Source organism: Ranitomeya imitator, chromosome 1 (genome assembly GCF_032444005.1).
Source record: "Ranitomeya imitator isolate aRanImi1 chromosome 1, aRanImi1.pri, whole genome shotgun sequence".
Classification (NCBI taxonomy): domain Eukaryota; kingdom Metazoa; phylum Chordata; class Amphibia; order Anura; family Dendrobatidae; genus Ranitomeya; species Ranitomeya imitator.
This window is the reverse complement of record NC_091282.1, coordinates 1,085,297,885-1,085,325,714: the sequence shown is the minus strand read 5'-3', so window position 1 is coordinate 1,085,325,714 and position 27,830 is coordinate 1,085,297,885. Positions and strand designations below refer to the sequence as shown.

Sequence of the window (27,830 nt, the reverse complement as noted above, 5' to 3'; positions counted from 1 at the left end):
TTGCCTCATTTTTTTTTACGGTGTTCACTGAAGGGATTAACTAGTGGGACAGCTTTATAGGTCAGGTCGTTATGGACATGGCGATACTAAATATGTGTACTTATATTTTATTTAGATAAAGAAAAGTATTTATGGCAACAATATATATATATATATATATATATATATATATATATTTTTTTTTTTAGGAATTTTTTTTACACATCTGGATATTTTTTTTTTACACTATAACATTGCCCTAGGGGGCATCATGTTATAGTGTAAAGGTACCGTTACACTAAACGACTTACCAACGATCACGACCAGCGATACGACCTGGCCGTGATCGTTGGTAAGTCGTGTGGTCGCTGGGGAGCTGTCACACAGACGGCTCTCTCCAGCAACCAACGATCAGGGGAACGACTTCGGCATCGTTGAAACTGTCTTCAACGATGCCGAAGTCCCCGGGTAACCAGGGTAAACATCGGGTTACTAAGTGCAGTGCCACGCTTAGTAACCCGATATTTACCCTGGTTACCATTGTAAAAGTAAAAAAAAAAAAAACACTACATACTCACATTCCAATGTCTATCACGTCCCCCGCCATCAGCTTCCCGCACTGACTGTGTCAGCGCCGGTCGTAAAGCAGAGCACAGCGGTGATGTCACGGCCGGCGCTGACAGTCAGTGCAGGGAAGCTGATGGCGGGGGACGTGACAGACATCGGAATGTGAGTAAGTACTGTTTTTTGGGGGGGTTTTTTACTTTTACAATGGTAACCAGGGTAAATATCGGGTTACTAAGCGCGGCCCTGCGCTTAGTAACCCGATGATTACCCTGGTTACAAGTGAACACATCGCTGGATCGGCGTCACACACGCTAATTCAGCAATGATAGCGGGTGATCAGCGACCAAAAAAAGGTCCTCATCATTCCCCAGTGACCGACGATCTCCCGGCAGGGACTTGATCGTTGCTCGCTGTCACACATAACGAGATCATTAGCGGGATCGTTGCTACGTCACAAAAAGCGTGATGTTGCAATGATATCGTTAACGAAATCGTTATGTGTGAAAGTACCTTAAGATCGCTGATCTGACACTTTGCTGTGCACTGTGTCAGATCACCAATCTGACAAGCACTCCTGGAGGCTTCCCGGCGCCTGCTCTGAGCAGGCGCTGGTAAGCCACCTACCTGCAGGACCCGGATGTAACCCTGTGGTTATTTTGGATCCAGAGCCTGCAGGGAGAAGAAGGTAGGAGACCCTCGGAGCAACGCGATCACATCGCGTTGCTCTGAGGGTCTCAGGGAAGCCCGCAGGGAGCTCCCTCCTTGCGCGATGCTTCCCTGTACCGCCGGAACACTGATCATGTTTGATCGCAGTGTGCCAGGGGTAATGTGCCGGGGGCGGTCCGTGACCGCTCCTGGCACATAATGCCGGATGTCAGCTGCGATAGTCAGCTGACACCCGGCCGCGATCGGCCGTGCTCCCCCCATGAGTGCGGCTGATTGCTATGATGTACTGTCCCATCGGTGGGCATACGGGCCCACCCCACCTCGACGGGATAGTACGTCTAATGTCAGAAAGGGGTTAAAGAAGCGTTCTGGTATTTTTTTCTCCTAAATCTTTGTAAATGTTAGCATAGTTTAATGTCTGTGTGACAATATACTCACTGATCACTGTCTTCTCATGTACCTGCCTCCATAATGACTTCAGATCCACAGCTTGTCTCTGCATCCTTCCATCATCTCTGGTCTTCTGACGCACATCCTGACTTGTTACTCTTTAAAATAACATTGTCATTATGTTCCTGAATAAAAATAACCACCTATGCTGTGCCTTAAATAAGCCCTACGCTTTGCCCCTGAAAAGTTGATTTGCTTCACACTGTGGTCCCTGCAAAAAAATATTACCCCAAACTGTCCTTCTTATGGTATATGGCCTCCACGCTATCCTCTCATTTAAAATATTTCCACCACAATATCTCCCCTTATAAACTATGACCACCTAAACTAGAACTTATTCACACTGTCCTCCCTTATGAATTATACCCACCCACCATACCTTCGTCAATTATAAACTATGATCTCCACACTGTCTCCACTCTGTACTGAGCCCTTCAAGCTGCTCCTCTCCATACTGTGCCTTTACATTGATCCTCTCTCTGCTGATCCCGTTGTGCTGCCTTTTCTCCATACTGATCTACCCATGATGCCCCTTCTTCATAAAAAGACCCTTCACACGTCACCACAATGAGACCCCTGTGCTGCCTCTTCACCATACTGCTACACTTCACACTGCCCCACTTTTCATACTGAGTCCTTACACTATACCCCCATCCATTTTGTCCCTTGCACTGTTCCCTTACTCTGTAAGGCCTCTTAACCTTTAGTCTACAGTTATAGCTCCTTAAATCCCAGTCTACAGTAATGGCCTCTATACCACAGCCTACAGCAATATCCCCCCTAACCCCAAGTTTACAGTAATAGCCCCCTAATGACCAGTCTACATTAATAGCCCCCTACCCCCAGTCACAGTAATAGCCCTTGAAGCCCCAGTGTATATTAATAGCCCCCACTAACCCTGAGTCTACAGTAATAGCTCCTCACTATCCTCAAGTCTGCAGTTATAGGTCCCCTAACCTCTAGTCTACAGTAATATCCCTCCTAAATCCCTGTCTACAGTAATAGGCCCCCTCAACCCCCAGCTTACAGAAATAGCCCCCCGAACCCAAGTATACAATAATAGCACTCCTAACTCCAGTTTACAGGAGTAGCCCCTAACCTCAGTCTACAGTAATAGCACCCTAGCCCCAGCCTACAGTAATAGCCCCCTTATCCATAGTCTACATAAATAGCCCCTAATCCCAATGTACACTAATAGCTCCCTTAAACCCCAGTCTAATAATAATAATAATAATCTTTATTTATATAGTGCCAACATATTCCGCAGCGCTACAGTTTAACAGTTTCAAGCACAACAGTCATAAGTAACAACGTTAACAATACAATAATTAAAGCTAAATAAGACGACCCTGCTCGTGAGAGATTACAATCTACAATGAGGTGGGAGAGATACAAAGCACAGATGTGAATTTACAATGATGGTCCAGCCATCTTCAGGGGGTAGGGATAGATGGAGATAGTGAATAGTGATAGTGAATAGTCTACTGTAATAGCCCCCTAAACCCCAGTCTACAGTAATAGCCCCCCAACCCTCATTCTAAAGTAAGAGGTCTCTAATCCCCAGTATACAGTAATAACCCCTACAAACCCCAAGCCTACATTAATAGCCCCCCACTCACCCTAAGTCTGCAGTAATAGCCCCTCCCTAACTCCAAGTCTACAGTTATAGCACCCTAACACCAGTCTACAGTAATAGCCTCCAAGTCCCCTCAACCTCCATCTGCAGTTATAACCCCCTAGTCTACAGAAAAAAAACCTAACCTCATTCTACAGTAATAGCCCCCTTAGCCCAATGTACAGTAATAGCCCCCTAAATCCACATTCTACAGTAATAGCCTTCCTCAACCTCCAGTCTACAGTAATATCCCCCTTAACCAAAGTATACAATAATAACACTCCTAGCTCCAGTTTACAGAAATAGCCCCCCTAACCCATCTACAGTAATAGCCCCCTAAACCACAGTCTACAGTAATAGCCCTCCAAAATCCTTGTCTACAGTAATAGCCCCATCAACCCCAGTGTACATTTGCAACCCCCCAACCCAGTCTACAGAAAAATCCCCCTAACTTGAGTCTACAGTAATAGCTCCCTTAACACCCAATCTACACCCAATCTACAGAAACAGCACCCCTAAACCCCAGTCTACACTAATAGCCCACTAAGCCCAATGTACAGTAATAGCCCCCAAATCCACATTCTACAGTAATAGCCCCCTAAACCCCATCTACAGTAATAGCCCCTCTAACCTTCAGTCTACGGTAATAGCCTCCTAATCCCAATGTAGAGTGATAGCCCCCTAACCTCCAGTCTACAGTAGTAGCCCCCTAATCCCAATGTCCAGTAATAGCCCACCTAAACCCCAGTCTACACTAATAGACGCTTAAATTCCAGTCTACAGTAATAGCCCTCTTAAACCCCAGTTTACAGTAAGAGCCATCTAAACCCCAGTGTACAGTAATAGCCTCCACAAACCACAAGTCTACATTAATAGCCTCCCACTAACCCCAAATCTACTTTAATAGCCCCTCACTAACTTCGAGTCTACAGTACTAGCTCCCCTTACCCCAGTCTACAGTAATAGCCCTCCTAAATCCCTGTCTACATTAATAGCCCCTCAACCCCCAGTCTACAGTAATAGCCCCCTAATCCCAGATGACAGTAATAGCCCTCCTACCCAAGTCTACATAAATAGTGTCTCTAATCTAGTCTACAGTAATAGTTCCCAAAGCCCAAATGTGCAGTAATAGGCCACCCAAAACCCCATTCTACAGTAGTAGTCCCCTAAATCCCAGTCAACAGTAATAGCCCCCACTAACCTCAATTTACAGCAATAGAATCCCTCCAAATCTTCAGCTCTGAGTGCTTACCTGCTCTTGTGTCTGTCCTCCCCATGGCTTTGGTGGCTGTTCTCCTCCTAGCTCCTGTCCACCTTGAGGCTCCGCTACATATACTCCTCTGCGATGGTGACGTCTGCAGTTTGGCAAGATGACTTCATCGCACTGCAGGTACGTCAGCAGCATTTGGACGCCACAGCACCTCATAGCAGGAAGCTGATTTACACTCTTCTGACCTCATAATCATTGCTGCTACTAATTCCGGGGTCAATCAGCTGGTTTATTTGTATTCACGTCTTAAAGACGCGAATATAAATAAATGGCAGTGTGCACTTGCAGCGCCCAAGAGACCTGGTCGTTGCAGTATGACGCTCTACCGCTAAGGGGAGTGATGGTATGTCTGATGGCACTAAAGGAGTTCTTCTGACCAGGTATCACCAGCACACATTACACTTCACACTCCTGCCACTAGGGGGAGAAAAAGGTTTTATTTACTAGGCCACTCCTCACACTGGTAAAACTAGGGGTTGGATTGGAAGTTAGTCAGAAGCTGACTGGGTTGGATTCAGGCAACATCTCGTGGCAGGGGGTGTTGCAGGGAGAAGATTCAGGGGGGTCCCTGTCAGGCGTGGGAACCTGGCAGGTACCTAGCGACCAGAATAGAATGTTACGGAACCGCGCCTGCACACCCCACGGCGGTATCCTAAGAAAGAGACACGAAGCGAAGGATATTGTGGAACAGTGAAAAACAAGATCAAGCACAAAGGAGAGCCAGTAGGAGTCGTGCCCGGAGAACGGCAACATCCTACTGAGGCACGTAGCCGGTGGCTGGAACACCAAGGAAGTAACTGACTCTATGCCTTACTTCAAACTCCGCAGGACAGTTAATTATAGGTTGGCTGTCTACCTTACATCACCTAAGCAGACATAGGGGGCAACGCGTGGAGAGGGGCATCTCTAGGGTCCCGGAAGAGCTCCGAGCCTACCCGTCAAACGGGTGCATCCTAGCCATAACGTACCTGGGGGATGGAGAACTAGAAAGATCTGGAACGAATTATAAAGAACGAACGAACGAGAACAGAAGTTGTGAGGACTATTCCGAATGCTCAGCAGGGTAGCACTACAACACACAGGCGCTAGTGGTAGGCAACGATTTCCACCTGTAAAGGGAACTCTGGATGTGCCATCGGACCGGCCGGTCTCAGACAGCCCTGTTACGCTACGTTCACATTTGCGTTGTGCGCTGCTGCGTCGGCAACGCACAATGCAAATAAAAACACACCAAAACGAACGCAAAAACGCTTCGTCTTGCGACGCATGCGTCGTTTTTTGCCGAAATTTGGACGCAAGAAAAATGCAACTTGTTGTGTTTTCTGCGCCTGACGCTTGCGGCAAAAAAAACGCATGCGTTGCACAACGCAGCACAACGCATGTCCATGCATCCCCCATGTTAAATATAGGGGCGCATGACGCATGCGTCGCCGCTGCGTCACCGCTGCGTCGCCCGACGCAAACACGCAAAACGCTAATGTGAACGTAGCCTTAACTGTGCTCTGGATTGCGGATCCTGAAGTCTTCAGTAAAGAGGTAAAGAGACTGCAACCTTGTGTCCTAGTTATTGTCTGCACCTCACACCATCGCCATCTACATTACTGGGAAGCCCTGGGGACATACTTCACCTGTGGGAAGGTATACCATCTAGCTGCCATTCCATCACCCCAGCGGACCCCAAGCAGCGTCGGTCACCCTGACCGGACACCACAGGTGGCGTCACGAAACCTTGAAAGACTCACATCACCCCTTTTATTGGACGCCCCTTAGCAGGGTCACCGTGACAACCCCAGAACTGAGACCGGTACTGAGTAACCGGTGGCCCTGTGTCTGGGGGCGCTCCACACTCCCCCCCCTCCTCCAAAAGACATAGGATTTATTGCATTGTCTAATGAAGGAGGAGGAAGGAAAAAAAAAATTCCTTTCCCTCTTTTTGTGCTGCCACCTGCAACTTGCCGCCATAGGCACCAGAGCTCCGGTGTCTAGTGGCAAATGTGGGTCTGGCTAACACCATTCTCTAACACCATCTTACAGAAAATTGTTCTCAACTCATTTAACGCATTAGATGCAGCATCTAACCAGTTAGACAGAAAGTGGAGGTTTCATTTGTCACTCTTTCATTGCCTCTGCATGAGAAAAAGTAGCATACCATGCTAACAGAAACTCCATCTCAAATCTGAATTTAGCATTTTGCACATGTTGTACTGTGATCAGTTTCCTTAAGGTAATGTTTTGACTTATTTCTTATCTACAGTAAAATATAAAGTGGATGGAGTAATTCTCAAACTTTGCTTTGAGAATATACTGTATATAATGGTATATATATTTGGTATATAATTTCATAAAGTTTTAATTTACTTTTCTGATATCTAGAAATATTGATCTAGTTGGTAATATATTCTATGAATCAATAGTTGAAAAAAAATATTATAAGACTAGTAGGTAGGCACAGATCAAGCGAGCAAAGGTATTCGAGGACAATAGAATAGATGTAGCTGTCTTTCCATTATAGCATTACAGGATTGTTGCACACATATTCTACAGTCTTTGTTTTAATGACTTCAGCATGAATGTCTATTGCTGTTCAATTTGTAGCTTTAATGCTATTTTCTTTTGATTTCAGGCTGACACTTACACTGTCCTGTCCAATGGATCTAAAAAATTTTCCCATGGATGTGCAAACTTGTATAATGCAACTGGAAAGCTGTAAGTGTAATGCTAAAAAATGTAATATTTACTTATAGGCCCACTGAACCTAAATGCATGCACACATGTTGCATACTTGCTACCAATCTACAGTCTAAGGCTGCCGTCACACAGCAGTATTTGGTCAGTATTTTACATCAGCATTTGGAAGCCAAAACCAGGAGTGGAACAAATAGAGGAAAAGTATAATAGAAACATATGCACCAGTTCTACATTTATCACCCACTCCTGGTTTTGGCTTACAAATACTGATGTAAAATACTGACCAAATACTGCTAGTGTGACGGCAGCCTAAGGCCTTCTTCACACGTCGAGTTTTTGTGTCCGTATGTGGTCCGTTTTTTAAAGGCCGCAAAAATGGACACGCACACCTATTGTAATCAATGGTGGTGCGCACATGTCAGGTTTTTCACATGGACCATTTTTCTTGCACACAATGGACACAAAGTTATTCAGTCTAGATAAAGTCTGCAAGCCAAATCAAGAGATTCTGTCTAAAATGAAATTCAGGATATTCACTCATATCTCATAATGATTATGAATTATTTACAGAAAAATGAAAAAGAAAATATTCCGTTTTTTACAGAAATATATACAAAATTGTCCAACATGTCACCACAATAAATTGAGTTTTTTTTATTTTCATCACTCTATATGTGAGCCCATAAGAAAAAAGTTATCTGTTTGTAATGTAACCGTTATTAATATTTTCGATAAATACTATGCAATAAACCTGTATAATTAACTTTTCATCCTTTGCAAACACACTCACTTTGGCAGAACAGATTTTGACATAACATTTGTTTCTTGTCAGTTTAATGTCTTTGAATTTGGGATGTTTCTTCTGGCAACTGTTGACATGCTTCAGATGATAATCAGTATTACCCACAGCTGTTTTCAATTGAATACACACCATACTATTGAGTATCAAAGTATTTTATATGGAGTCAAGAAGATAATTCTAAGACAGTGTTCACGGAACCAGAAAACACGTCCTTGACGCTATAATAGAGACCTTTAAAGAGCTATTAAATATAGAAATTGACATTTTAATTTCTGTATAATTTGTCATTAATATTTAGTAAAAAGGGACAATCTTTATTTTTACTTAGTAAAGATTCTGAATAGTTATTTTATGTTGACAGAACCGTCATATGACAAATTAATCTTTAGGTTATGCTTATATGTCTTCCAGTTGGATACACAATGAATGATCTAATTTTTGAATGGCAAGAAAATGCACCTGTACAGATAGCAGATGGACTGACTCTGCCACAGTTTGTCCTAAAAGAAGAAAAAGACTTACGTTATTGCACCAAGCACTATAATACAGGTAATCCTCTCCTAATCCTCCTACCTGATCTTATTATTTCACTTTTTTCCTGTACTATTAATTATCAGACATTTAAGTGACTTTAAATATTGTTAGCACTTGATTATGGTAAAATAAAAAATGGAATCTAAGCTAAAGGACTCAAGAGCACTAATCAATTGAACAAAACATTAATATTACACTACATTATTATTTTGCAATGTATAACAAAATCTTAAGGCATATTAACCCCTTCAAGACCCAGCCTATTTTGACCTTAAAGACCTTGCCGTTTTTTGCAATTCTGACCAGTGTCCCTTTATGAGGTAATAACTCAGGAACGCTTCAACGGATCCTAGCGGTTCTGAGATTGTTTTTTCGTGACATATTGGGCTTCATGTTAGTGGTAAATTTAGGTCAATAAATTCTGCATTTATTTGTGATAAACACGGAAATTTGGCGAAAATTTTGAAAATTTCGCAATTTTCACATTTTGAATTTTTATTCTGTTAAACCAGAGAGATATGTGACACAAAATAGTTAATAAATAACATTTCCCACATGTTTACTTTACATCAGCACAATTTTGGAAACAACATTTTTTTTTGTTAGGAAGTTATAAGGGTTAAAATTCGACCAGCGATTTGTCATTTTTACAACGAAATTTACAAAACCATTTTTTTAGGGACCACCTCACATTTGAAGTCAGTTTGAGGGGTCTATATGGCTGAAAATACCCAAAAGTGACACAATTCTAAAAACTGCACCCCTCAAGGTACTCAAAACCACATTCCAGAAGTTTATTAACCCTTCAGGTGCTTCACAGAAGCAGAAGCAACATGGAAGGAAAAAATGAACATTTAACTTTTTAGTCACAAAAATTATCTTTTAGCAACAATTTTTTTATTTTCCCAATGGTAAAAGGAGAAACTGAACCACGAAAGTTGTTGTCCAATTTGTCCTGAGTACGCTGATACCTCATATGTGGGGGTAAACCACTGTTTTGGCGCACGGCAGGGCTTGGAAGGGAAGGAGCGCCATTTGACTTTTTGAATCAAAAATTGGCTCCACTCTTTAGCGGACACCATGTCACGTTTGGAGAGCCCCCGTGTGCCTAAAAATTGGAGCTCCCCCACAAGTGACCCCATTTTGGAAACTAGACGCCCCAAGGAACTTATCTAGATGCATAGTGAGCACTTTGAACCCCCAGGTGCTTCACAAATTGATCCGTAAAAATGAAAAAGTACTTTTTTTTCGCAAAAAAATTCTTTTAGCCTCAATTTTTTCATTTTCACATGGGCAACAGGATAAAATGGATCCTAAAATGTGTTGGGCAATTTCTCCTGAGTACACCAATACCTCACATGTGGAGGTAAACCACTGTTTGGGCACATGGTAAGGCTCGGAAGGGAAGGAGCGCCATTTGACTTTTTGAATGAAAAATTATTTCCATCGTTAGTGGACACCATGTCGCGTTTGGATAGCTCCTGTGTGCCTAAACATTGGCGCTCCCCCACAAGTGACCCCATTTTGGAAACTAGACCCCCCAAGGAACTAATTTGGATGCCTAGTGAGCACTTTAAACCCTCAGGTGCTTCACAAATTGATCTGTAAAAATTAAAAAGTAATTTTTTTTCACAAAAAAATTCTTTTCGCCTCAATTTTTTCATTTTCACATGGGCAGTAGGATAAAATGGATCATAAAATTTGTTGGGCAATTTCTCCCGAGTACGCCGATACCTCATATGTGGGGGTAAACCACTGTTTGGGCACTCGGCAGGGCTCGGAAGAGAAGGCGCGCCATTTGACTTTTTGAATGGAAAATTAGCTCCAATTGTTAGCGGACACCATGTCGCGTTTGGAGAGCCCCTGTGTGCCTAAACATTGGAGCTCCCCCACAAGTGACCCCATTTTGGAAACTAGACCCCCCAAGGAACTTATCTAGATGCATATTGAGCACTTTAAACCCCCAGGTGCTTCACAGAAGTTTATAACGCAGAGCCATGAAAATAAAAAATAATTTTTCTTTCCTCAAAAATGATTTTTTAGCCTGGAATTTCCTATTTTGCCAAGGATAATAGGAGAAATTGGACCCCAAATATTGTTGTCCAGTTTGTCCTGAGTACGCTGATACCCCATATGTGGGGGTAAACCACTGTTTGGGCGCACGGCAGGGCTCGGAAGGGATGGCACGCCATTTGGCTTTTTAAATGGAAAATTAGCTCCAATCATTAGCGGACACCATGTCACGTTTGGAGAGCCCCTGTGTGCCTGAACATTGGAGATCCCCCAGAAATGACACCATTTTAGAAACTAGACCCCCAAAGGAACTAATCTAGATGTGTGGTGAGGACTTTGAACCCCCAAGTGCTTCACAGAAGTTTATAACGCAGAGCCATGAAAATAAAAAAAAAAATTATTTTCTCAAAAATGATCTTTTAGCCTGCAATTTTTTATTTTCCAAGGGTAACAGGAGAAATTTGACCCCAAAAGTTGTTGTCCAGTTTCTCCTGAGTACGCTGATACCCCATATGTGGGGGTAAATCACTGTTTGGGCACATGCCGGGGCTCGGAAGTGAAGTAGTGACGTTTTGAAATGCAGACTTTGATGGAATGCTCTGTGGGCGTCACGTTGCATTTGCAGAGCCCCTGATGTGGCTTAACAGTAGAAACCCCCCACAAGTGACCCCATTTTGGAAACTAGACCCCCAAAGGAACTTATCTAGATGTGTGGTGAGCACTTTGAACCCCCAAGTGCTTCATAGAAGTTTATAATGCAGAGCCGTGAAAATAATAAATACGTTTTCTTTCCTCAAAAATAATTATTTAGCCCAGAATTTTTTAATTTTCCCAAGGGTAACAGGAGAAATTTGACCCCAATATTTGTTGTCCAGTTTCTCCTGAGTACGGTGATACCCCATATGTGGGGGTAAATCACTGTTTGGGCACATGCCGGGGCTCGGAATTGAAGTAGTGACGTTTTGAAATGCAGACTTTGATGGAATGCTCTGCGGGCGTCACGTTGCGTTTGCAGAGCCCCTGATGTGCCTAAACAGTAGAAACCCCCCACAAGTGACCCCATTTTGGAAACTAGACCCTGAAAGGAACTTATCTAGATGTGTGGTGAGCACTTTGAACCCCCAAGTGCTTCATAGAAGTTTATAATGCAGAGCCGTGAAAATAATAAATACGTTTTCTTTCCTCAAAAATAATTATTTAGCCCAGAATTTTTTATTTTCCCAAGGGTTACAGGAGAAATTGGACCCCAAAAGTTGTTGTCCAGTTTCTCCTGAGTACGCTGATACCCCATATGTGGGGGTAAACCACTGTTTGGGCACACGTCGGGGCTCAGAAGGGAAGTAGTGACTTTTGAAATGCAGACTTTGATGGAATGGTCTGCGGGTGTCACGTTGCGTTTGCAGAGCCCCTGGTGTGCCTAAACAGTAGAAACCCCCCACAAGTGACCCCATTTTAGAAACTAGACCCCCCAAGGAACTTATCTAGATATGTGGTGAGCACTTTGAACCCCCAAGTGCTTCACAGACGTTTACAACGCAGAGCCGTGAAAATAAAAAATCATTTTTCTTTCCTCAAAAATTATGTTTTAGCAAGCATTTTTTTAGATTCACAAGGGTAACAGGAGAAATTGGACCCCAGTAATTGTTGCGCAGTTTGTCCTGAGTACACTGATACCCCATATGTGGGGGTAAACCACTGTTTGGGCACACGTCAGGGCTCGGAAGTGAGGGAGCACCATTTGACTTTTTGAATACGAGATTGGCTGGAATCAATGGTGGCGCCATGTTGCGTTTGGAGACCCCTGATGTGCCTAAACAGTGGAAACCCCTCAATTCTAACTCCAACACTAACCCCAACACACCCCTAACCCTAATCCCAACTGTAGCCATAACCCTAATCACAACCCTAACCCCAACACACCCCTAACCACAACACTAACCCCAACACACCCCTAACCCTAACCACAACCCTAATTCCAACCCTAACCCTAAGGCTATGTGCCCACGTTGCGGATTCGTGTGAGATATTTCCGCACCATTTTTGAAAAATCTGCGGGTAAAAGGCACTGTGTTTTACCTGCGGATTTTCCGCGGATTTCCAGTGTTTTTTGTGCGGATTTCACCTGCGGATTCCTATTGAGGAACAGGTGTAAAACGCTGCGGAATCCGCACAAAGAATTGACATGCTGCGGAAAATACAATGCAGCGTTTCCGCGCGGTATTTTCCGCACAATGGGCACAGCGGATTTGGTTTTTCATATGTTTACATGGTACTGTAAACCTGATGGAACACTGCTGCGAATCCGCAGCCAAATCCGCACCGTGTGCACATGGCCTAATTCTAAAGGTATGTGCACACGCTGCGGAAAACGCTGCGGATCCGCAGCAGTTTCCCATGAGTTTACATTTCAATGTAAACCTATGGGAAACAAAAATCGCTGTGCACATGCTGCGGAAAAACTGCACGGAAACGCAGCGGTTTACATTCCGCAGCATGTCACTTCTTTGTGCGGATTCCGCAGCGGTTTTACAACTGCTCCAATAGAAAATCGCAATTGTAAAACCGCAGTGAAATGCGCAGAAAAAAACGCGGTAAATCCGCCATAAATCCGCAGCGGTTTAGCACTGCGGATTTATCAAATCCGCAGCGGAAAAATCCGCAGTGGACCAGAATACGTGTGCACATTCCTAACCCTAACCCTAGCCCTAACCCTACCCCTACCCCTAACCCTACCCCTAACCCTAGCCCTACCCCTACCCCTACCCCTAACCCTAACCCTAACCCTACCCCTAACCCTAACCCTAACCCTATTCTAACATTAGTGGAAAAAAAAAAATTTCTTTATTTTTTTTATTGTCCCTACCTATGGGGGTGACAAAGGGGGGGGGTCATTTATTATTTTTTTTATTTTGATCACTGAGATAGATTATATCTCAGTGATCAAAATGCACTTTGGAACGAATCTGCCGGCCGGCAGATTCGGCGGGCGCACTGCGCATGCGCCCGCCATTTTGGAAGATGGCGGCGCCCGGGAGAAGACGGACGGGACCCCGGCTGGATCGGTAAGTATGATAGGGTGGGGGGGACCACGGGGGGGGGGATCGGAGCACGGGGGGGGGAATCGGAGCGCGGGAGGGGTGGAACGGAGCGCGGGGGGCGTGGAACGGAGCACGGGGGGGCTGGAATGGAGCACGGGGGGGTGGAACGGAGCACGGGGGGGGGGTGGATCGGAGTGCAGGGGGGGTGATTGGAGCACGGGGGGGTGATTGGAGCACGGGGGGAGCGGACACGAGCACGGGGGGGAGCGGAGCACAGGACGGAGGGGAGCCGGAGCAGTGTACCGGCCAGATCGGGGGGCTGGGGGGGTGATCGGTGGGGTGGGGGCACATTAGTATTTCCAGCCATGGCCGATGATATTTCAGCATCGGCCATGGCTGGATTGTAATATTTCACCCGTTATAATGGGTGAAATATTACAAATCGCTCTGATTGGCAGTTTCACTTTCAACAGCCAATCAGAGCGATCGTAGCCACGAGGGGGTGAAGCCACCCCCCCTGGGCTAAACTACCACTCCCCCTGTCCCTGCAGATCCTTCTAATATGTGATTCGTCTTTAATCAAACACTGTTCATTACTCAGTTAATATTAACCCCTTACCGGCATCGGACGTACTATACTGTCCGATGCCGGCTCCCCTGCTTTGATGCAGGGCTCCGCGGTGAGCCCGCATCAAAGCCGGGACATGTCAGCTGTTTTGAACAGCTGACATGTGCCCGTAATAGGCGCGGGCAGAATCGCGATCTGCCCGCACCTATTAACTAGTTAAATGCCGCTGTCAAACGCAGACAGCGGCATTTAACTACCGCTTCCGGCCGGGCGGCCGGAAATGACGTCATCGCCGACCCCCGTCACATGTCCGGGGGTCGGCGGTGCGTCTCCATTGTAGCCATAGAGGTCCTTGAGACCTCTATGGTTACTGATTGCCCGTCGCTGTGAGCGCCACCCTGTGGTCGGCGCTCACAGCACACGTGCAATTCTGCTACATAGCAGCGATCAGCAGATCGCTGCTATGTAGCAGAGCCGATCGTGCTGTGCCTGCTTCTAGCCTCCCATGGAGGCTATTGAAGCATGGCAAAAGTTTAAAAAAAAAGTTTAAAAAAATGTGAAAAAAAAAAAAAAAACTTAAAAGTTTAAATCACCCCCCTTTCGCCCCAATCAAAATAAATCAATAAAAAAATATCAAATCTACGCATATTTGGTATCGCCGCGCTCAGAATTGCCCGATCTATCAAATAAAAAAAAGTATTAACCTGATCGCTAAACAGCGTAGCGGGAAAAAAACTCAAAACGCCAGAATTACGTTTTTTTGGTCGCCGCAACATTGCATTAAAATGCAATAACGGGCGATCAAAAGAACGTATCTGCACCGAAATGCTATCATTAAAAACGTCATCTCGGCACGCAAAAAATAAGCCCTCAACCGACCCCAGATCACGAAAAATGGAGACGCTACGAGTATCGGAAAATGGCGCAATTTTTTTTTTTTTTTTTAGCAAAGTTTGGAATTTTTTTTCACCACATAGATAAAAAATAACCTAGTCATGTTTGGTGTCTATGAACTCGTAATGACCTGGAGAATCATAATGGCAAGTCATTTTTAGCATTTAGTGAACCTAGCAAAAAAGCCAAACAAAAAACCAATGTGGGATTGCACTTTTTTTGCAATTTCACCGCACTTGGAATTTTTTTCCCGTTTTCTAGTACACGACATGCTAAAACCAATGATGTCGTTCAAAAGTACAACTCGTCCCGCAAAAAATAAGCCCTCACATAGCCAAATTGACGGAAAAATAAAAAAGTTATGGCTCTGGGAAGGAGGGGAGCGAAAAACGAACACGGAAAAACGAAAAATCCCCTGGTCATGAAGGGGTTAATAGAACAGAAATCAGGAACACAGTCCTCTGTTATTTTAAGCTCTGAGTGTGCTATGTATTACATCATTGATGAGGGAACATACCAAATGTTTGGATTTTAATTCTCACAATATCCATAAAATATGAAATTTTAATAAACAGAAGGCAGAAATTCATAGACTGTGATAAAGACGTTAGCATGGAGCCTGCATAGTGATACACAAATTCCCTATGGTTACTAGTGGCTACATAGCGCATGCTCAGTTTCTGATTCTAGATGAATTAGTAAAAATCATTTGACGACTTCCTTAACATATGAAATAATAATAATAATAATAATAATAATCTTTATTTATAGAGCGCCAACATATTCCGCTGCGCTTTACAGTTTAACAGTTTCAAACACAACAGTCATAGGTAACAATGTTAACAATACAGTAATAAAGCAAAATAAGACGACCCTGCTCGTGAGAGCTTACAATCTACAATGAGGTGGGGGAGATACAAAGTACAGGTGTGTATTTACAATGATGTATTTACAATGATGGTCCAGCCATCTTCAGGGGGTGGGGGGTAGATGGAGATAGTGAATGGGCTACACACACACAAACATAAAATGACTGATTAGGGAACGTGATAGGCCGCTCTGAACAAATGAGTTTTGAGTGAGCGCCTAAAACTATGCAAGTTGTGGATGGTCCTAATATCTTGGGGTAGAGCATTCCAGAGGATTGGCGCAGCACGGGAGAAGTCTTGGAGTCGGGAGTGGGAGGTACGGATTAGTGCAGAGGTTAGTCGAAATTTGAGTCATGGATATTTAGAAGATTGCCCCATGGACTACTATGATTACAATGTAGTATGTTGGGTCCATGCAAAGTTTAGTATGTAGAAAAATATATTTTTGAACATATCAGTCAACTCAAGATATGGATTGATCAGTTTTTATTTTTGTTCATCTTATTATATGATTTAGAGCATGTGTGCACATCCTAAGGCCCATACAGCCCATTATTCCATTTTGTGTTGCCCCTATCCTTCTGGATAGAGTAGATGTTATGTCAGAGGGAAGAATAGCACAATTCACATAAGTAGGAATGATCAAGGACACATAGAACACTTTGTAACCATAGTTTGGTCCTCCATACATCAACAGACTAGGGTCCCTTGACCTCCACTCAGCACTGCAGACAGGCATATGTTAGTTATGGATGCAGCAATCACTATTCTATTTCAAAGGAATTGTGAATTGCAAACAACAACTACTACAACACCCTTAGAGAGTTACAAGTGTGAAAGGTCTTCTCCTTGTCTTCTCTTGCCGCTTACACCTTAAGAACATCTCTAGAATCCGCCCTTTTTGCACCATGGAAACAACAAAAACCCTCAATGTCACATTGATCTACTCCCGCTTGGACTACTGCAATGCTCTATTAATTGGCCTCCCTGTTACTCAACTTTCCCCTCTCCTGTCCATAATTAATGCAGCAGCCACGGTCATCTATATAGTTAATCGGTACTCGGACAAGTACTTATTCTCACACACACAGCTCTCCACAGTGCAGCACCCCCTACATCTCCTCCCTCATTTCTGTCTATCGGCCTAACCGGTTGCTGCGCTCTGCAAATGACTTTCGCCTAAACTCGGCACTAATCCGTACCTCCTACTCCCGACTCCAAGACTTTTCCTGCACTGCACCAATCCTCTGGAATGCTCTACCCCAAGAAATTAGGACCATTCACAATTTGCATAGTTTTAGGCGCTCCCTCAAAACGCATTTGTTCAGAGCGGCCTATCATATTTACTAATCTAAGTCATTTTATGGGTAAGTGTGCATGCGTAACCCATTCACCAGCTCCATCTATCTCTCAAGATGGCTGGACCTTCATTGTATATACTTCATTGTAAATAGACACCTGTACATTGTATCTCCCCCACTTCATTGTAGATTGTATGCTCTCACGAGCAGGGTTGTCTTATTTTTCTTTAATAATTGTATTGTTAACGTTGTTACTAATAACTTGTGTTTTAAAACTGGTAAACTGTAAAGCGCCGTGGAATATGTTGGTGCTAAATAAAGATTATTATTATTATTATTATTATTATTATTATTATTATTCTCCTTTCTAGAGTACTGATTGGGGAAAAGAGCACGCCCTTTCTCCAGATATGTATGAAGCTTGGTTGTGGAACCTATATCTCTTAGATATTTATTGCACATTAGCTATTGAACCCATTCTACACCCGGGTGGTGAGCATTTATATTGGTATATGGTCTCCATCCTGGTATGTGCTGCTTGCACCCTGAGCCCTAATCTTGTCATATGCTGCTACCATCTTGTGCACCCCATAGGCAGACCCTGTAGTATAAGACAGCACCCCATAGGCAGACTCTGTAATATACGATAGCACCCCATAGGCAGACCCTGTAGCATAAGACGGCACCCCATAGGCAGACCCTGTAGTAAAAGGCAGCAACCCCCCACAGGCAGACTCTGTAGTATTAGGCCGCACCCCCCAGAGGCAGACTCTGTAGTATAAGGCAGCAACCCCCCAGAAGCAGATGCTGTAGTATAAAGCAGCACCCCCCTACAGGCAGACTCTATAGTATAAGGCAGCACCCCCCACAGGCAGACTCTGTAGTATAAGGCAGCACCCCCCCACAGGCAGACTCTGTAGTATAAAGCAGCCACCCCCACAGGCAGAGTCTGTAGTATAATGCAGCACCCCTCTACAGGCAGACTCTGTACTATAATGCAGCACCCCCCACAGGCAGACCCTGTAATATAAGGCAGCACCCCCCACAGGCAGACTCTCTAGTATAAGGCAGCACCCCTCTACAGGCAGATTCTGTAGTATAATATAGCACCCCCCACAGGAAGACTCTGTAATATGAGGTGGCAGCACCCCCCACAGGCAGACTCTGTAGTATAAGGCAGCTTCCCCCACAGACAGACTCTGTAGTATAAGGCAGCACCCCCCACAGGCAGACTCTGTAGTATAAGGCAGCACCCCCGCACAGGCAGACTCTGTAGTATAAGGCAGCCCCCATAAAGAAAAACAATAAATACTCACATCTCTTCTTCCTAGTTCCTGTGCTGCTCCCTGCTCCCACTCACCTCCGGACCACGGCCGCTTTGCAGTGATGTCATCGTGCCCCCTGTCAGTGTCTGCGCTGGTGACATCAGACGCTGAAGGGGGGATGATGAGAGGAGTGTAGCGCTTCTTCCCTCATCAATGTGGTCAGCTGCTTTGGCTAGATGCCAATACAGCTGACCCTGCGATGACAGGCAGGGAGCCCACTGCTGACATCGCCCCCCCCCCCCCTGCTCAGGGGCCCCATAGCGGCCGGGCAGCAGAGCAGGGAGATCGATTGTCCCTGCTCTGCTGCAGAATTTAACTGTATCGGCACACTGTGCACGACAATACAGTTACAGTATCTCCTGGGCCACAATCCTCATCCCCGACAGCTTAAATCTGTGGGGTTCAGACTGCACAGGCATGTTATGCTTGTGCAGTCTATAAAGGCTTTGGACAGAGTGACGCTCCCACCATCATATTATAGATACTGGACTGTGCTGTAACCATCTTAAATGTGAATGCCTGTGAGGCAGCGACAGGTGTTATATGCGAGGGTCGTTATGTGTCCCACAGGATGTGCACAGAAGCGCATTGAGGCCACTGGAGTGCATTGCAGTTACAGGTATAGCTGTGATTGTGTTGCAAAATAAATGTAAGTTTGGTCTTGGGCAAGCTATTTGCCTAAGGCAGAATTGAAAAAACCTGGCATGGGCTTTTATTTTTGAAGTGGACTACAGGATGGTAGTGGTGTGGTCTGCTTTCTCCTGACCGGGTTTTATAAGTGGCCCATGGCCACAGGTTTCTTTTAAAAACCCTGCAGCAAAGGGCTGGGTGTGTCATTCTTGGTTTGCAAACTTGCAGAGCAGGTATCTCTGCAAAACTCAGCCTGTGTGAGGTAACACGGAGCCAATCAGAGCCAAAATACCTGGCAGCCCTCAGCGTAGCATGGTGGTGCAGTCGCTCACGGCAATAGGTCTCGGATACGGACTGTCTTGTTTCCCAGCTGCGATCCAGAGGATTCCACCAGCTCTTTCTTTTGTCCGTTTTTGGACATTAAAAGACATTTGTTTTTAATTTTCCTGCGGTCCCTGCCTATCTGTCATACTGCACCAACCCCACTGCACTACATGCCCCTTTAAGCTTTACTGCATCCCTTGCAAGTCGTTCAATAATGACATTGCTGCCCTTGGACTAGAAAAGTTTGTACAAGCCTGGTTTAGAATATAATCTGAAGACCATCAGAATATAAAGAATTTTACCTATTGTAGAGCAACACATGATCAGCGAGTCGTTATGCACTATTCTTCATAAGATACCTGAACTTGAAGAATACAGATGTGTCATGTGCTACGGGACCAGATGGAGAATGCTGCTAGCTGGAACAAATGATGTTGTGGTGCTGCATCACAGAGCACAAATCATAATGGTACATGACAGGGAATGAAAAGTAAAAAAATGGATACAATGCTTACAGACTGTAAGTTACAGTGCTTGTAAAAATAATCCCTTTCCCACACTGTGCAATCTTAAAAGTAAATTACATTTTGCATACAGATTTTCAGAAAAATATGTTATCAAAATTAAAATCTCAAAAAAGTTGTGTGTCTATATTTTAACTTTTGAACAAACTAAATAAATACAGAACTATTCCCAAGCCTTGGCATGGTACAATTAAAATTCTCACTCAAACTCCCCAGATACATTAATAAAAGATTATTTAAAACTACATACCAGCCAAAGGATGTATGCAAGAATATGTCCAAAATGGTAACTCCTCATAGAGTGCTTTTAAGACCAGTATACAGAACCAAAGGTACTTTGTGCATGATCCAGGTGTAATGCTTTGCTGTGTATATGAGACCTATGCCTTCCATAAAGAATGATGCTGATGAGGTACCTCTATGTATAATAGCTTCTATGAATTGTGAAAGTTAAAGTGGAATTACATGCACTAAATTTGAAAGTTATATTTTCAGTGATACAGCTTTAGCTAGACATATTTTTTCTGTAATGAACCAAGAAAAAAATCTACAGCTACTTGGTAACTATTCCATGTAATAAATGAGCCAAGTCTGCAAGATCTAAAGTCGATGTTTGCAGTGTCTCTTAGCTTTGGTTTAAACCAGGGATTTTTTTGTGCTTTTCATTTTTCCTCACCTTGTCCCAACTGTCATAACTTTTTTACTATTCCATCAACATAGACACATAAGGTCTTGATTTTTTGGGGGACAATGCTGTGGTTTTGAAAGACGCTATTCATTTTGCCATACAATGTACAGAAAAGTAGGAAAAAAATTCCAATAGAGATAAAATCAGGAAAAAATATAATTTACTTGTCTACTTTTACAATGTCTGTAATTTTTTTCCCTACCTCTAGGAAAGTTTACATGCATTGAAGTTCGATTCCATCTAGAGAGGCAGATGGGCTACTACCTGATTCAGATGTACATTCCCAGTCTTTTGATTGTTATTTTATCATGGGTTTCATTTTGGATTAATATGGATGCAGCTCCAGCCAGAGTTGCCTTAGGGATAACTACTGTACTAACTATGACAACCCAGAGCTCTGGTTCCAGAGCTTCACTGCCAAAGGTAAGTAACCTAAAATATATATTATATTGCCGTGTAGACTGATCCTCTTTGATTCCTTGAAGGTTCTTTTCCAGCACTCACCTGGTCAATGATGGTCTTTGCTTCCTGGTCCCATACTTGACACACTGGAAATGTCCACTCAACTAATAAATGGGTGCAGTGGTGACCCATCCCAGCCAGTGATTTTCTTAGTGAGCATTTCCATCCATTTCCTGTGTGCCAACATTACCCAGACCAGAGAGGACTAGATGAGCACAGGGTTTGAGAGGAAGGGAGGAGGGTGGTTTTCATTAATTTAAATATTTTAGAGCAGTTCAAGGCATTTAACAAAAAGAAATAGTTTCCTGGAATATCTCTTCAAAAACAATGGTAGCATTTTCTAAGATATTCTAGAAATGTTTCAATTGGCAAATTTAATAAACTGGAATTTTGCTTTGTACAATTTTTGTCTTGTTTTTGTTAGAATAATCTCCAGATGATATGCTGATCACAGAGTTTTTCACTGCAAGAAGCCCCAAAGATAATCTTTTTTCTGTAGATGACACTGGCTGCATTTCAATTTTTCTACAACTCCATAAACCTTTACACAGCTGTTCTTGACGACTGTCGATGAAATGCACAAATGTGTCTGGGTCATATAGACTGATAGGCGCACTTTGTAATTGCATTTGCCCAGAAATGAGAGTCATGAATGAGAGAACTCTCTGTATTACAATTTTTCCTACATGCTGCTTGAAAATTAGTTTCCCAATGAAGACAAAATCCTTTAAAGGATTCTCAAGTTGTTTCTTCAGGAGTACACCGCTTCCAGTTTCCTGTTTTGTCCAAGGCGCTGTGCTCCTGAATATTGACAGCTTGTAACAGCGGCAAGGTCACACAGCTGGTCAGAACTATGCTCTCACTTAGGCTGCTAGCAGAGGGACCTTTCCTTCTGAAGCATAGTTGAAGCATATTAGGACTAAAACTAGCTGGAATCAGCAATCTGGTCAACTCCGGAGTGAAACCAGCAGGCTGTAAAGCGTTGACCCTGCTTGCGCATGAAATTAGCCACGTGGGACTGCAGGGTGGCCAGTATAATCTAGGCAATGAGCTGTACACTATAAAATTAAAAATCCCTCTATTCTTTGGAACATTGAGGATTTTAATAGGATGCAAATGGCAAATCTTCTTGTATTTATAAGCATTTTGCATCGTTATCTATTTACGAACCTAAAACAACCATTTTTAAGTTACATGAAAATTAGCTTGAGAAAAAATAAAGATTAATTATAAAGCTCTTAAATGGTAATGATAACTAAGCAGATGTGAAATATTTTGTTGATGGGGTGGCAAACTGAGCATGCCAAAATGTAGAAAATATGACTAATGGCAATTGAAAGTAATGAAAACCCAAAGGATACATTTCCAAATTCATTAATAACAAAATAATGAAAATTATAGCAGCATAAAGTAAAGTATAAGTTATCATTATTATAAAGTTACCAACTATAAAAGTTATTTGGAAGAACTAAAAATTAGTCATCATGAATATTAAGTAATATAGACATGCATATGCATGAAGATTGAGGTTGACTTGTCTACAATACTTGCCTGACTATGGTAATGAGCTGTGTTAATGGCCCCTTATACATGCTAACATATCTAATTGTTTTATTCTTATTATAAAATTATTCTGAACTGGTGAGAACTTCAGAAACTTGAAGAGCTAAAAACGGAGCCTTTACTAGTTTACATCTTTAAATGGTTACTTGGAATAATGATGACAAAAACGAATGTAAGGAGATCATGTCAGGTCACCTGATGCTATTAAAATGCAAATTTGTATTCCTTTATCCAGGCTTTTCAGTAATATTTTTTGGCACAGTCGCATATATTTGATTTAATTTAAATTTATACACAGCACCTCAATGATTGGTTATGAACCAGGACTAGTTCTGTAAGGCATTTTCTCACGGAGACTAGAGTTGAGCGACCTTGACCTTTTTAGAGTCGAGCCGGGTTTCGCGAAACCCGACTATCTCAAAAGTCGGGTCGAGTGAAATCGGCCGATTATGACGTAAAGTCGGGATCGACCGAAACACGAAACCCAATGCAAGTCAATGGGGCAGCATAGTCGGCAGTGAGTGGGGGCCAGGAAAACACCTAGAGTGCCCATTTTAATGTCAAAACCATCCATTCTTCTTAATGAAGCTTGTCAAGCGTAATTTACCTTATAATAATTGGAAGGCATTTGAAATTGGGGGTCATTTGGCTAAAGTTGTGGTGGGTAGGGCTGGTTCAAGTAATTAGTGGGCCCAGGAAATCTGGACCACGTCACGGCAGTGGAGCAGGGAGAGGTAAGTATTTCAACTTTGCAAGTGCTGTGAACCTGAGCAAGCAGGGGGGGCCCACTCGTTGGCATTGGCACTGGCACAGGGCCCCTCAAAGTACAGCGGTGTGTTTGCACGGCGGGGGCGCCTCCCACCGGCAGCAACACTTTTGCGTACCATGAGAGGCCCTGTGCCAGTGACGTCGCCAACTAGTATTCCTCCCCCCACCTGATGAAGGAACCTGCACTTTCATCTGCACCTTCCTGTTTGTCCCCGTGTAAGGTGGTATGGTATGCGGGAAGGGGGACCTGACTTTCAGCAGGGTCACAATCTTGCAGTGTAGCGTGCACGGGAAATGTTGCGTTATGGGTCAATGTACCAGCAGACTCATCTATCACTGGCTGGGCAATGGGCAGGATGAGGAGGAAACACAGATATAGGTCCAAAGAATAAAGTGGGCTAAATGCAGTTCAAAATTGGTAACACAGGACTAATCAGGGGGCATTGCAGTGGAGGACAACTGGAATGAGAGGCTGACACAGAGAGTAGGCCCAAATCAGTAAGTAGTCGAAATGCAGTTCAAAATTGGCAACAGTAGTAAACAGGCGGCACAGCTTTGTTCAGTGGAGGAGAACAGCAAGGAGTGGCAGACACCGATAATAGGCCCCAACCCAACTAGTAGGCCAAATGCAGTCTAACATTAACAACTACTTAACGAGCGCCTGAAAACGGAATTTCAGGACAGGAAACCAGGAGAACAGCAAGGAGCGGCAGACACCGATAGTAGGCCCCAAACCAACTAGTACGCCAAATGCAGTTGTTCCGTTTAACCACAATTTAATGAGAGCCTGAAGATAGAAGTTCAGGAAAGGCAACCTAGAGAACACCTTGGAGTGGAACACACCATCTCTCTACACCCCATACCCAATTTGTAGGTCTAATGCAGCGTAGTTTCCAACAACTACTAAACGAGAGCATGATGATCGAAGCATTGGCGAGGAAACCTGGGGAACACCTTGGAGTGGAACACACCATCTCTCTACAGTGGAACACACCATCTCTCTACACCCCATACCCAATTTGTAGGCCTAATGCAGCGTAGTTTCCAACAACTACTAAACGAGAGCCGGAAGATCGAAGCAATGGAGAGGAAACCTGGGGAACACCTTGGAGTGTAACACACCATCTCTCTACACCCCATACCCAATTTGTAGGCCTAATGCAGCGTAGTTTCCAACAACTACTAAACGAGAGCCGGAAGATCGAAGCAATGGAGAGGAAATCTGGGGAACACCTTGGAGTGTAACACACCATCTCTCTACACCCCATACCCAATTTGTAGGCCTAATGCAGCGTAGTTTCCAACAACTACTAAACGAGAGCCGGAAGATCGAAGCTCAGGAAAGGCAACCTGGGGAACACCTTGGAGTGTAACATACCCTCTCTCTACACCACGGAAGGGCTGATTCTTAGGAAGGAAGGCTGTCGGAAAGAAGCAGGGCGCGTCCGAGGGTGATTATATTCTTATTAGGTATATACTCACCCTCGGACGCGCCCTGCTTCTTTATTTGTAATGAATGTTTATTTGCAATGTGGTTTTGACTTACTCTATTTTTTTGGTAAATAATGATTTTATTATTTTCATTGTTTTGCATCTTCTTGGCAATAATATAAAGAAGACGCGACAGGACAACACTCGGTTGATGCCATATCTGTGTTTAAAATTGAAAAAACCTTTCAGTTAACTACTTGCAGGAGAAAGTTATTGTAGCTGGTGGCCATTTTTAGTACTGTACCAGATTTTTGTTGTATGTGTTTGTTTTTAATGTTAAAATGTCTGCATTTGATATCTCTCCAGTATTTTCTTTTTTATAAGCAAAATACTTATTTTTATATTTTCTGATGTTGGTTCCAGGGGTACACGGGCAGCAGTGGTGTGGTCAGTGGAGGCCTAGTGGAAGGAGTGACCGCAGACAGGCATCGAAGGCCTAAAATAATAACACATGGCTGTAGGCAATTTTAAATTGGTTCCAGGGGTACACGGGCAGCAGTGGTGTGGTCAGTGGAGGCCTAGTGGAAGGAGTGACCGCAGACAGGCATCGAAGGCCTAAAATAATAACACATGGCTGTAGGCAATTTTAAATTGGTTCCAGGGGTACACGGGCAGCAGTGGTGTGGTCAGTGGAGGCCTAGTGGAAGGAGTGACCGCAGACAGGCATCGAAGGCCTAAAATAATAACACATGGCTGTAGGCAATTTTAAATTGGTTACAGGGGTACACGGGCAGCAGTGGTGTGGTCAGTGGAGGCCTAGTGGAAGGAGTGACCACAGACAGGCATCGAAGGCCTAACATAACAAAAATGTCAATACAATGGTATTGTCAGTGGCAGGCATTGAAGGATGTCAGCGCATAGACTAAACATTGGTGGAGCTGTGAGATAATTTTGCAAGTGGTAGAGCACTGTTTGAGCTGGGGTGGGGGGAAACTGTCTTGTGGCCGGCGGTACAGGCCCAGGGCCCCTCATATTACAACGGTGTGTCTGACGTTGGGTGCGCACCACCACCGCCAGAGACACTTTATTGTACTAGGAGGGACCCAGTGGCAGTGCCGTCGACCAAAAGCGGGCTCACCCACCTCTTCAGACAAACTGCACTCTCACGGGTGCTGTCGCCAAGTGTCGATACCACGGCCCCGTGTGGGGAGTTTGGCCATTTAGTGAGGTGTAAACATGTCGTATGCTGGACAATCAGGTGCAGAAAATTACGAGATTGGAAAAGGCATTCAGAATAGTCCACAGGCAAGACCTTTTCATAGGAAAGCTAGGTGTCAGCCGGGCAAGGTGGGGCAAAAGATTTCGAAATCCAGTTGTGGTTCATTTTAATGAAGGTTAGATCATCTACATTTTGGGTAGCCAGACGAGTCCTTTTTTCTGTTAGTATTGAACCTGCAGCACTGAATACTCTTTCTGATAGGACACTAGCTGCCGGGCAAGCAAGCTCCTGCAATGCATATTCTGTCAATTCTGGCCAGGTGTCTAATTTTGATGCCCAGTAATCAAATGGGAATGACGGTTGAGGGAGAACATCGATAAGGGATGAAAAATAGTTTGTAACCATACTGGACAAATGTTGTCTCCTGTCACTTTGAATTGATGCTGCAGTACCTGTCGTGTCTGCGGTCATAGCAAAATCACTCCACAACCTGGTCAAAAAACCCCTCTGGCCAACGCCACTTCTGATTTCTGCCCCTCTAACTCCTCTGGTCTGCTGGCCCCTGCAGCTCGTGTGAGAACGATCACGGGCGCTGTGTGCAGGGAATACCAGAAGCAAACGGTCAACAAGAGTTGATTGTTTGGTTGCTAATATTAGTTCCAAGTTCTCATGTGGCATTATATTTTGCAATTTGCCTTTATAGCGAGGATCAAGGAGGCAGGCCAACCAGTAATCGTCATCATTCATCATTTTAGTTATGTGTGTGTCCCTTTTGAGGATACGTAAGGCATAATCCGCCATGTGGGCCAAAGTTCCAGTTCTCAAATCTGCGGTTGTGCTTGGTTGAGGGGCAGTTTCAGGCAAATCCACGTCACTTGTGTCCCTCAAAAAACCTGAACCCGGCCTTGCCGCGCCACCAATTTCCAGTGGCCCGGAAAAGCTTCCTCATTAAAAATATAGTTCAAGAAAAGCACATCCAGCCCATGAATGGCAGCGCTTCCCAGGACTCACATTCAAAGATGATATTTCATATTTTTTTATTTCATAACTTAAAATAGAAGAGATACAACGCGTTTCGGATACAGTATATATCCTTCTTCAGGTATCATAAAAACACAGTACAAATCCTACTAGTATAAAATTCAATTACACTTATATATAGTATCACACCTTTTATCCCAGTCTCAGAAACTTGATTTGGGGTGTGGACCAAGTTCAGGAAAACACCCACTGATTGATACAGCCTTGTTAACATTGATGCAAGGAAGAGAGAAAAAAAAAATTAAAAAAAATAAAATATGTATCAAAGGGGAAAAAAAAAAAAAAAAAAAAAAAAAAACACAAGAAGAAGGAAAAAAAAAAAAAATCACAAGAAAAAAAAAACACAAGAAAAAAAAAAAAAAAAAAAAAACTTAAAAAAAAAAAAATCCTTTAAACTCTCTCTATGATATCATTCAATCCATTTGGAAATAATGTTCCCAAACGATATATCCAAAACGTTTCTTTCCTGTTTAAAAGAGCATTCCTGTTTGCAACTCCAGAGGGTATCTGCTCCACTGGAGTTACTTTTATGTTAAAAATTTTATTATGTTTAAGTAGTAGATGCCTTGAGAGACTATGTTTTAAAAAGCCACTTTTTGCT

General features: G+C 43.6%; 1 protein-coding gene across 1 annotated transcript in view; it reads left to right on the top strand.

Moving 5' to 3' along the window:
* Positions 1-27,830, top strand: part of GLRA3 (glycine receptor alpha 3) — a 456,170-nt gene that overhangs the window by 353,963 nt on the left and 74,377 nt on the right. Inside the window, exons 5-7 of the mRNA XM_069745769.1 lie at positions 7,171-7,253; positions 8,449-8,586; positions 20,954-21,168. Coding sequence (XP_069601870.1) covers positions 7,171-7,253; positions 8,449-8,586; positions 20,954-21,168 — 436 coding nt within the window. The remainder of the gene's footprint in view (positions 1-7,170; positions 7,254-8,448; positions 8,587-20,953; positions 21,169-27,830) is intronic.